The sequence below is a fragment of the Chenopodium album genome, chromosome 1 (genome assembly GCF_948465745.1).
Source record: "Chenopodium album chromosome 1, dcCheAlbu1.1, whole genome shotgun sequence".
In the NCBI taxonomy this organism is placed as follows: domain Eukaryota; kingdom Viridiplantae; phylum Streptophyta; class Magnoliopsida; order Caryophyllales; family Amaranthaceae; genus Chenopodium; species Chenopodium album.
Genome location: NC_137834.1, coordinates 80,750,518 through 80,764,617, shown reverse-complemented (window position 1 = coordinate 80,764,617; position 14,100 = coordinate 80,750,518). Strand labels below are relative to the sequence as shown.

The 14,100-nt window shown below is 32.8% G+C and overlaps 1 protein-coding gene across 1 annotated transcript; it reads left to right on the top strand.

Moving 5' to 3' along the window:
* The first annotated feature begins 6,805 nt into the window (after positions 1–6,805).
* Positions 6,806–10,591, top strand: LOC145611875 (F-box/FBD/LRR-repeat protein At1g13570-like). The gene is made up of 4 exons (XM_081667289.1): positions 6,806–6,904; positions 9,064–9,887; positions 9,971–10,120; positions 10,237–10,591. The coding sequence occupies exons 2-4, from the start codon at positions 9,177–9,179 to the stop codon at positions 10,522–10,524; spliced, it is 1,149 nt and encodes a 382-aa protein (XP_081523415.1). The 5' UTR covers positions 6,806–6,904; positions 9,064–9,176; the 3' UTR covers positions 10,525–10,591.
* Positions 10,592–14,100: the final 3,509 nt, after the last annotated feature.

The window sequence follows — 14,100 nt, the reverse complement described above, 5'->3', positions numbered from 1 at the left end:
AATAAAAGTGTTCTACACTGATCATTCTCTATGTAACAGATGTTCCCTGATTTAATCTTTGTTATATACTCTATTAAATTGCCTTAAAACTCTCAGAAGCTGTTTTAGTTATTTGGTGAATTTTGTTTCATTTTACTGCAATATAATGTAGTTAATATATCTGTTTTCATTGGTTTTAGATCCTTTTTAGCTTGTTTTACCCCTAGATATTTCGAACCTTTTAGTGTGGATATGTTAGAAGTTATATGAGGTATGGTGTGATATTTGATATACATATATACATTATTGGCTATTTATGAATTATGATAAATTTTGCCTATTGTCGGACCGCTATTTAGCAGGGTTAATCAAGATTTTGGTATTGGTAAAGTGTTATGGCGAATAGGAGATCATATGATAAATGTGAGTTTTACATGATAGCTAACCATATAATATCAAATGCTTACTATTTGGTTTGGTAGAAAGAAACTAGATTTGATTAAGATACTTTTACTAGAGTTTTACATGATAGCTAGCAACATATATCATTATAAGACAAAATTGGCTTCAACAACACTAATTATAACTTTTGTGCATCTTATGGCGCTACATTAAGCAGATTCATCCGGTACAATGAGCAAATGACCTTGGCCCTTGGGTGTAGGCGTGTAGCCCAAATACCAAAGCCTCGAAAAGGAAGCTTCAATGCCAGCAAGCAAGGAGAGTGATGCCAAACCACGCCGTAACAGTGTTATGCTAATTGTTGTAGGGAGAAAGTTCATTAACTGAAGCTTCCCTGTTTCACTATGAAGCACAAGTTTGAAGTTGCTTATGCTCGGTTAGCAATAGGCATAGTTAATGTAGGAATACTAATTTTCAAGTTTTTGCTTAAATGGAACTGTTATCATGGATGACAGAGATAACCAAATTCATTTATTCAAACATTATTGTTTATATTTGAGATATGTACTCATCATCTGTTCATGTCAATTGCATTACTCTTATTGCACCACATCATCTGATCTGTATCCAACTGTCGATAATTTTTTTCAAGCTAAGGACTTGTCAAATTATGAACACCGTATTGGAATAATCTCAACCCTTCCATCCTACTCCATTTCTGCTCTAGCCTCTATGTTGGGTTTGAGAGTGTGGAGAACGGTTTCAAGAAGGCTAAGGGGGTGCATAGCTTAGGAGATTAAGCTATGGGCTATTGCTTGGTGTAAAGCAATAGTGGATGTCAAAGGGCTGACTTCAAATGGGCATATCTCAAGATCTAGAAGAGATATTGAGATGATTCAAGTTGGAGGTGATAGCTCGTCTCAAGAGCTTTCCAACGCTTGGTCATAAGCTCAATTTGGTTTAGAATCGAGGGAGTTATGGCCAATTTACGAAGACCTGTCTGAGCAGTGCGGGAGTTCGACCGAACTTAAGAAAGGTTCGGTCGAACCTGTTGTAGATTTTCATTTGCAAATGCTACTGACTCGAAGTTCGAACGAACCTCTGGAGGTTTGACCGAACCACCTTTGGTTCGGTCGAACATGGGGTAGGTTCGGTCAAACCTCGTGTATGCCCTGTTTTCTACGGTTTTGCGACTTAAGCGATGTGGCTTATTTAAGACCATAGGATTGTTTTATTTAGCCTAGCACTATATATACTCATGTATTGTCATTGTAGAGGAGTTATGAGATGAAGGGAAAGATGTAGAGAGAGAAAGCCTCATGAAATACCCAAACACTTAGGGTTGAGTGTTTGAGAGGGTGAGCTTGGGGTGGGAGCTTTAATGGTGATTGAAGCTTGTAATCTACATTGTTTTTCATCAAATTGTTACTCCATAGTGGATTGGTGGGTTTTTCTCCCGATTCTCGGGTTTCCCACGGTAAATTCTCCTTGTCTCGATTATTACTTATTTTTTCGTCTTCGTTGTTGTTAATTGTCGTTAATCGCAAACTTAATTAGCTAGCACGTTCGTAATCCCTTTCACTCTATTCGATTTTCGAATGACCTGTAACCACCGGTTATAATCTTAAGCACATGATAGTTGATTATGGACCTTTAAAGTAGGTTTTATAATTAATAATAATCTATCTAAAGATGTTTGAATTGAAAAAATTAATACAAGTACTATCATCAATCAATCAATCTTCAATAAACCTATAATAAAAGCGAATCTTAAATGACACGTGTCAATGTATGGTTAAAAAATTTCCCGCCTAATTTTTATTTCCAAATTTCTCTTTTAATATAATTGATACTAATCTCTAATATTTCTTAAATTATTATTTTCATGGATGATTCTAATAATACAAAGTATCTTTTTATTTAATATACAAGTCAAGATATGTACATGATATATCATCATTAACTATTAATAACAATAAATTTACTTTTTTTTTTTTTTTTTATATTAATACAAATCTAAAATCGGAAAAAAAATTCAATAGATAGAATTTTAAAAATAAACTTTTTATACATAATAATTTATTATAATACTAATGTTAGTACAAACTCAAATGCAAAATATACTTATGTTTCAATTGATTTCATTTAATTTTATCTATGATAGATTTTGAATAAATAATTTAGTATTACCCGTGCATGCACGGGATCTAAACTAGTTTCCACTAAAAAAAAATTCAAAATTAAGTATTGTCCTTTGTAAAACTGTAATGACATAAGAATGGGCAAGTTTTAAAATGCATCAAGGTACACATAATACTAATTAGTGGGAATGCACTATATGGCCCAAATATAATAACGGGCCTATAAGATGTCCGCACAAGATTGGGCCTACATCATAGAGTAGTGGACAATGGTATGCGGCCCAAGAATATTTTTATTTTTTTTTGGTGCTTAGAGAGCCACAAGGGCGGGTGATGAGAATCGATCTCAAGATCTCTTGGAACCGGGAGGGGAGCTCTAACCACTTGAACTATCCCTCACTCTCCGGCCAAAGAATATCTCCTACAAGCTTTTCTTTTATTGTCGATTGTAGATTTGTAGATCAAACAATGCAACAGATCGGGAATATTATTATTGCTTAAGTTTAAATAGTCATACATCTCTCAAAAAAAAAAAAAAAAAAAAAAAAAAAGGCATACATTGAATTATATTTAAGTATAAACAAAGCAATTCAAAAGATACAGACAATTGATAAACAATATTTGTCTACCCTAAACTAATCATAGTACTCCGTATGATGAATGCAATTAATAAATCTTAAACTACCAACAGAAGCAATTTACAATATATTTACATCTTATTACATTTCACCAAAAAAAAAAAACAATATATGGTTTCAAACAAAAAAAAAAAAAAAAAAAAAAAAAAAAAAAAGAGAGAGAAAGAGAAAAAAACAATATATTTACATCCTATCTACTACTTCCTCCGTTCTGTTAATATTGCAACAATGGACTTTTTGCACTATTCAACACTCTTGTTTGACCATATATTATGATTTATACGTTAAGCAAAATATAGTCGTGTTAGATCTTGTTAGATTCGTTTGATAAAATACTTTCACAATATCAACTTTTTATAATTTATACTCTTACACAATTATAGATATTTAGCATATAAAAGGTGCATTGGGATGCGTAATTTTCTCCTTGTTGCAATATTAATAGAACGGAGGAAGTTTTATTAAAACAAAACATGGCTGACATCATCAACCTCTAAACTATCTTACGCGTCATTTTCACATTAAAAAATTTTCCTCCATTTCTAAGTAGATGTCATCAATTATTATTATTTTTTAATCTACATTATATATTTGTCAAACTGAAAATAATTGTCACTCTCTTTTACACAAATGATAAAAACTAATTTCTATGCATAATAATAAGGATCTTGCTAACAAACGCCCCAGTAAAATATCAGCTAAATTGGTATTAATTTGAGAAAGCATGACAAAATCACGCGTCAATAGGTGTAATTAATGTTAATTTTAAATTAAATGTTTCCACTTTTAGCTAGCTTATCCAACGCCCCGGAGATGTTTGTTAGCTTTTTCCTAATAATGAAAAAAAAAATTAAATTGTGCAATGTACGAGTCTAATTTAGTTTAGCTTATAATTACAGTAAAAAATATTAGCGCCGGACTATCACGCACGATAGGACTATTACCCATTTAAAAACGAAGGAAGTATTGCGTCCAAAAATAAAAACCGAACGAAGTAGAAAATACTTGTACCCCCTCCATATTTTATTACTCGCTCAATTTTTTTTTTCAAATGTATTTTATTACTTACCCATTTCCTTTTTTTGAAATCATTTATAATATTCTACTAACTTTTTCTCTTCTAGTGGACCAAACTATCACACATTAATATTTTCACATTCTTTTTCCTCATAACTATCACACTTTTTATTCTTTCATCAACTCTACTTTTCGAGAGCCTATTTTAAATACACCCGAATATATCATACACAATAAAAATATTTCATATTTAACAAATGAGCAATAATTATTTGCACATTTGTTGATTAAATAAGCAAATGACCCTAGTATACGGTATACTCGGATATAATAACAGGTGTCATTTGGCTGACAAATAAATTAAACATGGAGAGAAATATTTAGAAATTAAAATTTCTTTGGATTTGTTTGGTTGACAAATTCACAACTTCTCACAAAATGGAGGTATTTAATTACCTAAAGGAACCTAAATAAGTGGAACTTTCCATGGTTAACCTAATACAAGTACAATTTAACATTTCCTAAGAACTCCAATAACATAGGAATATAAATTTCCAAGGCATTTGCATTTTCCACATCTAACCAAACAAGGCCAAAATTCTAATATGTAGTGGAGTATTTTTCCCTTACAAAATACTGAGGGATTATTAAATTCCTTTTCATCTTTCATAACCTCTCCATCAAACCATGGGAAAATATGATTTATTTCCTCTCTCCTCTTCCCTTCTCTTCTCTTCCCTTCCTTTACTAATTTATATTCACATTACCCAAATTAATGACTTCTTGAAGTTTGATGCTTCTCTTTGTTGCCATGGTTGTTCATTTTGACAGTTGTTTTTAGACCATCTCTTTTAATGAGACTCAACTTTGAGTATTGAAATATGAAATGAGTTGTTGTTTTACCTCAAATGTGATACCCAACTCATTTCTCAATTTAGCAACTCATGTAAACTCTAATTTCTCAATGCTAAGACACTCTAAAGTATGCATAATACTCCCTTCGTTTTTAAATACTTGCTCCATTTTTTTTTCGTCCGTTTTAAAATACTTGCTTCATTTCCTTATTTGAAAAGATTTTACAATATTAAAATAATATCTTTCACCTAGCAGACCCTCAATGATCATATTTTATTATTTTCATATTCACTCTCCCTTGACTATAATCGTTGTAGTCTTTGGGAGGCTTGTGAGATTTGTTATTTTGGTTTGAATGAGCAAACTAGGGACATAGTTGAAAGAATGCATAATAGTAGATTTAGAGTATTTTCTATTGATGATGCTTGGGAATTTTATGTTTGGTTTGCTTGGGAAGTTCATAATTGGGGGTAATCATGCTAGCATTAGAAGAATTAACTCATTGCACATCAAAATTAGAAGCATGATTACCCCCATTATGAACTTCCCAAGCAAACCAAATATAGAATTCCCAAGCATCATCAATAGAAAATGCTCTAAATATACCATTATGCATTCCTTCAACTATGTCCCTAGTTTGCTCATTCAAACCAAAATAACAAATCTCACAAGCCTCCCAAAGATTACAACGATTATAGTCAAGAAATCCAATATTAAAATAATATCTTTCACCTAGCGGACCCTCATTGATCATATTTTATTATTTTCATATTCACTCTCCCCCAATTCTCTCTATTATTTTTGCTCCACCTACCCTACTACCTCCGATCCATATTTTATTACTTTCTCCATTTTCTCCTAAAACTCCGCGCATCAAGAAATGAAGCAATTATTTAAAAACGGAAGGAGTGATAACACTCTCAATTTATGCCCACCAAATCCATATTGTAAGTGTTAGGAATTCGGGATTAAAAACAAGCAAAAAATAAAATAATTCCAAAAAACAATAAAAACAACACAAACAATTTAAGGGTAATTTTGTTACCCTTCTCAAAAACAATCTCACTATTGAATTTGAGCTACAAAACCACAATTACAAACACTTTTAGTGAGCTCACAAGCTCTCTAGTATTTGCACTCACAAGCTACTAACTACTACTCATTCTCTTATGTTTTCTCTTAAAACCTTAAAGTAAGTAAGTATGTTTTCCTCACAACTACAATGTTTGTGTGACCACTCTTCTTATGATTAGTGATACTACAACAAGACCTTTTTTTTTTTTTAGGGCAACAAGACCTATACTATAGCTTATATATCACTCTATCAAGTTTGGCTTATTGTACAAGCCAACTACAAAGTGTAGAAAGCACACTACCACAAAAGGAACCAATTAAGTCAACACTTGGCTTACTCTACACACCTTGCATGGCTTATTCCAGACACTATTAATTGCTTGTCTTATTCTACAAGTTGTCCTACTAGTGTTAGTAGTAAGTGTTGAACACAACAATAAGTTTTTTAAAAATAAAATAAAACTTAAAAAATTATAAAATACTACGTATATTTAATATTAATAAAAGGCCACATTTTTTATCAAATGAGATTCAAAGTTAATATTTTAACTTCACAACTTTTTGTAAGAGTGGCTAAGTTTTAAGTTTATAACTTTAAATACCAATTGTATCCTTTGCTAAAAAAAAAAATAAAATACTCTCTCCTATAAAACTCCCTCAATTCTTACTGTTGAAGATAGTGTTATGCTTATTACAGAAGTTTTCTCATCTATTTCAGCCTAATTTAAACAATTTTCTCAACTAATTTAATCTCCTTACATCGATTCTCTCTCTTGGTCGTTGCAAGCACTTCTCTAGGTATGGTCACACAAACTTACAATTTTGATTTAAATTGCTTTAATTATTGACTTTATTTCTATTTCTAGGGTTTTTATCTTCAGTATTTTTTTTTTCTTTTTCGTTTTAGCTTTGACAATGCATTTGAAATGATTTGCCCCATTATGAAATGAAATTCTCTTAGATTTAAGCTTACTATTGATGTTAATTTTGGAGTACAATGTCGGAAGTTAAGAATTCTTGTGATTATTATTAATTATTAATGTTTGTTGCCTTGTTGGTATAATTCAAGGATTTTGTTAAATTTGCCAAATTAAGGGTCAATTCGGTTAATAATGGTGGTTATTTAAAGCTGGTGACAATTTGTTTGAATGAGTTCGACAAAATTTGCTAGCTTTTACAGTAATGGGTGTTCAATTTTCTTTAAGGTTGCTGAAAAAAGTGATGGTATTTTGTTGGAAAATTTGCAAATTGCGGCCATTTAAAGTTCGTATTTTGCAAATTGCAGCCATTAAAATTTTTTTTTTTGCAAATTACAGCCCAAAAGTTCGTATAAATTGTAAATTGCAGTCCGATTTAATTTTTTCATCGGTTTACATGTTGAAAAATCTTCGGTAAAGGTTTTAGGGGTTATTTTACCCCTTAGGGACCCGAATTGAGCTCGGAATTAGCAAAAAAATAACGTAAGTATCTCGTTTTGCGTAACAAAAATGTATCGATTTGTGGAAAAATGTAAATATAAGACACTTACGTTATTTTTTTGCTAATTCTGAGCTCAATAGGGGCCCTAAGGGCTAAAATGACCCTTAAAACCTTAACCGAAGATTTTTCAACATGTAATCCGATGAAAAAATTGAATCGGACTGCAATTTACAATTTATACGAACTTTTAGGTTGCAATTTGCAAAAAAAAATTTAAATGGCTGCAATTTGCAAAATACGGACTTTAAATGGCTGCAATTTGCAAATTTTCCTATTTTGTTAACTACTTGTTTTTGAATTAATTTATGGGATTTTGTTTTAGTGGAAATAGTCGTATCCTAGACGACTAACTATGTATCAAGTCTTTATACTCAGCCAAAGTAGGGATGCTGGCTCTAATATTTAGTTGGCTGATCTATATATGGCAAATGTTTGAGTAAGTACATGATATTTGGATGACTAGTTTCGATAACGCATCGGAGATCTCTCAAGTAGTTAGAGAAAAGCTGTATGTTTTGAAAGTACTGAAGCCCAAAGTGTAGTACTTGTCAAGCAAGCTTGGGGAATGGCCTCTTGCTAGGATTAAGCAATGAAAATCCAAGAATCTCTTTTGCTATGTTTGGATAGAGTGAAATGGAGGGAAAGGAAGAGAAGAGAAATGGAGTGATACATCCTCCCTTGTTTGGATATTTAATGCAATGAAGGAAGGGGAGGGAATTGAAAGGGTCCGTTTTTCTTCCACTTTTAATAAATCAAATTCCTCCATTGTTGGAGAGATTTGGAAGGAAAATGAATGGTCTCCTTCCCCTCCCCTTCCTTTCCCTTCTCTATTTATCCTTCCCCTCCACCTCCACTATTGTTATCCAAATATAGCGTAAGTGTGTTGGCTTTTAGTGAACTTGTTGTTATTTGAAAATGTGAATTATTGAACTTGTTTGGAGCACAATCTTACTTGCTTTTTCTTCAGTCTTCACTGGCTGTAAAATCTGGGAGGCTTGGGTAGAGTAATATCATTGGTTTTTTTAGTTATATTTTTAGTTACTACTAAATATTTGAATATATTTTTGTAGGGTACTCTGTATATAGTTTGTGATCTGCTTTTGTTAAATGACTTCTCTTGAAACTGATTTGTATGGTGAAATTTGTGCTTTTCTATCTTTTGCTTCTGAAGACTTACATTGGTAATTAGTTCTTATCAGCAAATCCACCAAGTACTTGTTTATAATGGTCAGTTGTGGACATTCTTATTTAGTTTGTATGTGTTTATGGTGTCTGCCTCGTGTCTTCTTTTGAATGGTTTTTTTGTTAGATGTTGAGTAGTTAGACTCTTCAACTTCACTTGACATTAGAAGATCAGAGACCTACTAGTCTACCTCCAACAGTTATTACAGGCTATAAATTATTGACATCTTAATATTTTTTTTAATTGAGTTCTCTTTCCTTACCTTCGTCCTTTATTTCTAAAAATCTATTTATAGTATGTCTTCCATCGGAGCTGCTAGAAACAAGCGAAGCTGTGGAATGGAAGTTGATCGAATCAGCAACTTGCCATTAGATTTAACTCATAAAATCCTAGAATGTTTACCACTACATGAAGTTGCTAGGACAAGTGTGTTGTCGCAACAATGGAGGTTTTAAATGGGCTTCCATGCCACAGCTCATACTTGGCAAGTCCTTCTGTAAGAGCATCCAAGAGAGAAGAAATGATCTTGAGTACATTTCATTGATATACTCAAATGCTGTCAACAATATAATTCTTAGCCGCGTTGGTCCGATATCTAAGTTTGTGCTTCATGTTCCCTTATGGTTTCGCGGAGAAACATACATGTGGATACGGTACGTTTGTGCTAATGGTGTCAATGAATTTTCTCTGGAGTATGATCAAAAGAAAGTGCCTACAAGTTTGTTTACTTGTTCAGGGTTAACACATTTGACACTCATTGAATGCAAACTCCTCTCTCTTCCTCCAACTTTCAAGGGCTTTCCACACCTTATTTATCTTCAATTGTCTATCTGCTTGGAACTAGAGAGGTGTAACGAGGCAAAGGTGTTTGAAATTCTTATTTCTAAGTGCCCACTTGAGAGCCTTCATCTATTAATAAATGTACCATTGAATTTTACAATTTACGCTCCAAAAGTTACAAATTTGTTTGTGGAAGGCTTTCTTTATAGATTATACTTGGAAGAAACTACGGCTATAAAGACACTAGACCTGGATATTTACTTAGATTCCGGCGGGAATTGGATTTTCAATTGCTTTGCCAATGTTGAGAATCTCGTTCTTGAAGAATATTTTTGGGAGGTAAGTAAATTCGTTTGAAACTTCAGCACTAACAAATATTCTTTTCTTTGCTCATGAACTTTTGTTGATTGTTTAATTTGCAGGATTTTGATTATTCCAGAAAATTTCAAAGTAAAATGGGACAATTACGAACTTTGAAGTTGGTAGAGATACCACTACATGATCAATCCCACATTTCTTTTTTACTTTGTTTGTTTGCGAGCTCCCCACTGCTGGAGCAACTATACATAAAAGTAAGTTTTGGCAACTGAATTTCTTTACTTATATTTTCATGTCAAATTGGACTAATAAGCATACATAGTTCTGTCTTCAACCAATCATATCTATTTGTACCTTTTTTATACATTAGGTTTCCGAGAGTGAGGTGGATGTTGATATCGAAGATCACTCAATTCAGATTGAATGCCCTTACATCCATCAATGCCTTAGAAAAGTGCAACTCCGTGGTATATCAGGGTTAACCTTTGATCTACAGCTACTGAAATATATTCTAGCCCATTCTCCTGTCCTTGAGGAAATGACTATTGAGCTCAGCACGCATATGGGAGGAGCTGAAGAGAAATTCAAATTTGCAATAGAGGCAATGAGATATCGTCGAGCCTCACCAAATGCAGAGATAATAATCAACGCTAAGTAATGTCTTCCGTAGATATTTGTTATGTACTGTCCTATTTGGAAAACTCTGAAATATTATATATTTGTATTGGAATTCCTCTGTTTCTTTTACTTGCAACACTTTGGTGTACTGTCCTATTTGGAGCTTTGATCTATAGCTATTGAAATTTATTCTAGCAATCTAGCCCATTCTCCTGTCCTTGAGGAAATGACAAGCTCATAGCATGTATGAGACTTGAAGCAAAATACCATTTCTTAATGTTGGGTACGCGTTAGGGGCTTATCATCAAGCCTTGACTAATGCTTAGATAACAATCAAGACTGCATAAGGTCTCTTTAATGGATATATCATATATGTTCTGTACTGTCCCATTTGGACATCTTTGAAAATTTATACTTCGTATTAATTCTTAAAGAAGAAGACCAACTGCTTAAATTGAGATATGCTCAGATATAATTCATTCAAGTTTGCCAAGGGCAATGGAATTGTGGAAATGGTTAGGCAAAATTATCATAATAGGTAGTAACTTCATTGAACATTTCCCCATTACTATTGTTTCATCATGTATAGTTACTTCATTGAACAATACTAGTGTTTCATAATTGACATCGATTTGACTTAATCAAAACTTAACCTGACATCGATTTAACCCGACCTGAACTTAAGTTGAAACCGATTTGACCCTGATTTAAACTCAAACTGAGTAGGCTTGACTCTACTTGAACTCAACCCAACTTGAAATTATTAAATTAAATAACTTGATTAAGCCACCTAAATCACAAAAACATAAATTGTGATTTAGGTGGCTTATTATTAGTCAAGTTATTAAATTAACTTATTTTCTTATTTATAGGGTGATTATGTTCGTGCCTCAATTAAAACCAACTTTATTTAACACTTTCGTCCAAAATTGAATGAAAAAAAAACTTTACTCCATTAGATACTTTTTAGTTGTTCCAAATAAGAAGCAATATTGCGTTGTTAATGCAACAAAATAAAAATTCATTTTTTCAGAATAATCTTGTTCTAGCAATTAGGGACAACGAAAAAAATCCAACGCCTATATTTGATTTCATACAATTACAATTTTTCACCTTAATTAACTTTTTAATTAATGTATGGTTGGTGCACCCGGAAATAACATTATTTATATTTAAAGAACATGGGCGAAAAAAAGAACATTATAGATATTTATAAAGAACGTGAGCATAATATGTTCTTTAAGTTTGATTATTATGTTATTTGAGTTTGAACAATATGTTCTTTACATAATACAATATGTTCTTTAATGTATGTACATTAAAAAAAAAAATCAATCACCTGAGTAATCAGGAAAAAGAACATGTTCTTTAATGTATTATCATGTTCTTTTTGTAAAGACTTTATGTTCTTTGGCTAGAGGTGATCAAAGTTAGACCGACCCGACGCGGCCCGATTTGGATGGATTTTAGGCATAACTTTTTCACCCCCCAAATCGGGTAAAATGCCTGTTGTTTCAAAGAATACTACAAGAAGGGGGGTTGAATTGTAGTATGAGAGTTTAGCCAAACTTTTTACGGAATTAAAACTAAGTAAGCTAAAGGAACAGAAAGATTAACTGAAGAAACTAAAAGATGCAAGAGAGATTTTTACGTGGAAAACTACTTGGCCTTAACAAGGAGAAAAACCACGACCACTTGGGATTTTGGGAAAAGAATCTTCATTAGAATAGCGCAAATGGTCCTATTACAAACTAAAGACTCAAACTTCAATTTCCTCAACGAACTTGAAACCCCGAGAAACAAGTCACCCGACTTGTCACTCTTCTCTTCTCTTTCTCTCTTCTCACTTCTCACTTCTCTCTTCTTTTTCTCATACACAAAAATTCACTCGAACTTCCCCATTCCCCAAATTACAACTCGAAAGAAAGATAAAAATCTAGTATAAGAACATTAATAACACTCTATTAAACTTGTGTGGAATTGGACTCTTAACTCGAATTAAAACTTGAAAACTTATGTGAGCAAGGGTGAGATTTTCCAACAGAAATCAATAGCTATTTATAGATCAACAAACACTTTGGAAAATCCTCTTTGTGCAGCAATTCCATTACGCCACTACTCTAACCCACTAAGAAGATCATGTCCCTTAAATTAAGGAACCATGAACTCCTCAATGTGTGCAGGACCATGTCTTGAAGAAGAACATGGGGAGTAGGCCGCAAGTTTTGGAAAACATGGAGATTTTATTTTACAAAAGATATTTTCGTAATCTTTTTGCAAAAGATATTTTCGAAAATAAATAAAAATTTTTAGTTAAGAAAAAGATAAACGTTTAACAACTTAACCACTTTCCTAAAAACTAGCATGCACAATATTTTCTCCTAAGACCAATTCCACAAAGAATTTTCGAGTATAACTAATTTCTTATACTTACACAAATCTTAAAATATAAAAATATATTTAGTCTTCATGTTTATCTGATGAAGCTTCTACTCCGAGGCCTTGGAAGGAACATCTCTTCTCTGATGAGTGGGGGAACTTTCTCTTCTCAAGTCTTCATTTCTGAAACACCAGTTCCTACGAAGGAACTCTTATTTATGGATAGCTCTGTTTCTGGCTCTCCTGTTCCTCATGGTATCTTTGCATGACACTTAATTCTCCTAATCATTGCATCTGGCCATACACTTAAACAATCAAGCTCTTATTAGTATGTAAGCAAGTGAGGTTGTGTCATCATCAAAATTATTAAGTCCAACAACGCCAATAACTGAAACGCCAATAAATCAGCTAAAGATAGAGCGAAACTTCAAAGGGTATAACCCTTGACTTCCACCAAAAATAGAAGAAGCCAATTCCAAAGTTGCACATAAAATATTCCAAAGTTGCACATAACATTTAACGGAAGTAGTATTAAAATGCTTATAACAAGATTTGAAGTCGAAACCAACAAGTTTTACCATCTTAGCCGTTTTTCTATTATCTTTGGGGATTTTCCTTGGTTCTACTTTTATGGAAATTCAAAACGCATCTACTTATGTTTGTTAGATATAATGATCACCAATTTTCGAGGGTAGTTAATATAAACTTAACTCAAGGGGAATGAACCAATTAGTTTATCAATACTACTTCATCGGATGTGATCTCTATCTCTTTAACTCCCTTGAAAAGTCGAAGTTATCCGTCATTTTATGCTATATTAGTCCAAGTATTGTTTCCTCCGAAGCACTAAGTTTCAACCCTGTTATACACTTATAAACAACACAAACATCAAAACCATGTCCTCAGTTCGTCGTGCAAAAAACCGCAAGCAGCAGCTTCGTGAACCATCCGATAGGATTAGCAGCTTACCACTAACCGTATTACAGCAAATCCTTGAATGTTTACCCCTACAACAAGCAGCGAGGACAAGCATCCTATCGAAACATTGGCGAAACAAATGGGCTTCAACTTCTCAGCTGATTCTTGATGAGTCATTCGTTAAAAGCATCTGTGAAAAAAGAAGTGAACCTTCTGCCATATTATTAACATACAACAAAGCTATTAATGATATTCTCTTAAGTCATGTTGGACCGATAGGTAAATTCAGGGCCCGTTGTGAGCTTATTGATTTATCCTT

Coding starts and splice junctions, on each gene's coding strand:
- LOC145611875 (XM_081667289.1), top strand. CDS start 9,177: ATGAAGTTGCTAGGACAAGTGTGTTGTCGCAACAATGGAGGTTTTAAA. Junction 9,888..9,970: donor TTGAAGAATATTTTTGGGAG/GTAAGTAAATTC, acceptor TTTAATTTGCAG/GATTTTGATTATTCCAGAAA. Junction 10,121..10,236: donor TGGAGCAACTATACATAAAA/GTAAGTTTTGGC, acceptor TTTATACATTAG/GTTTCCGAGAGTGAGGTGGA.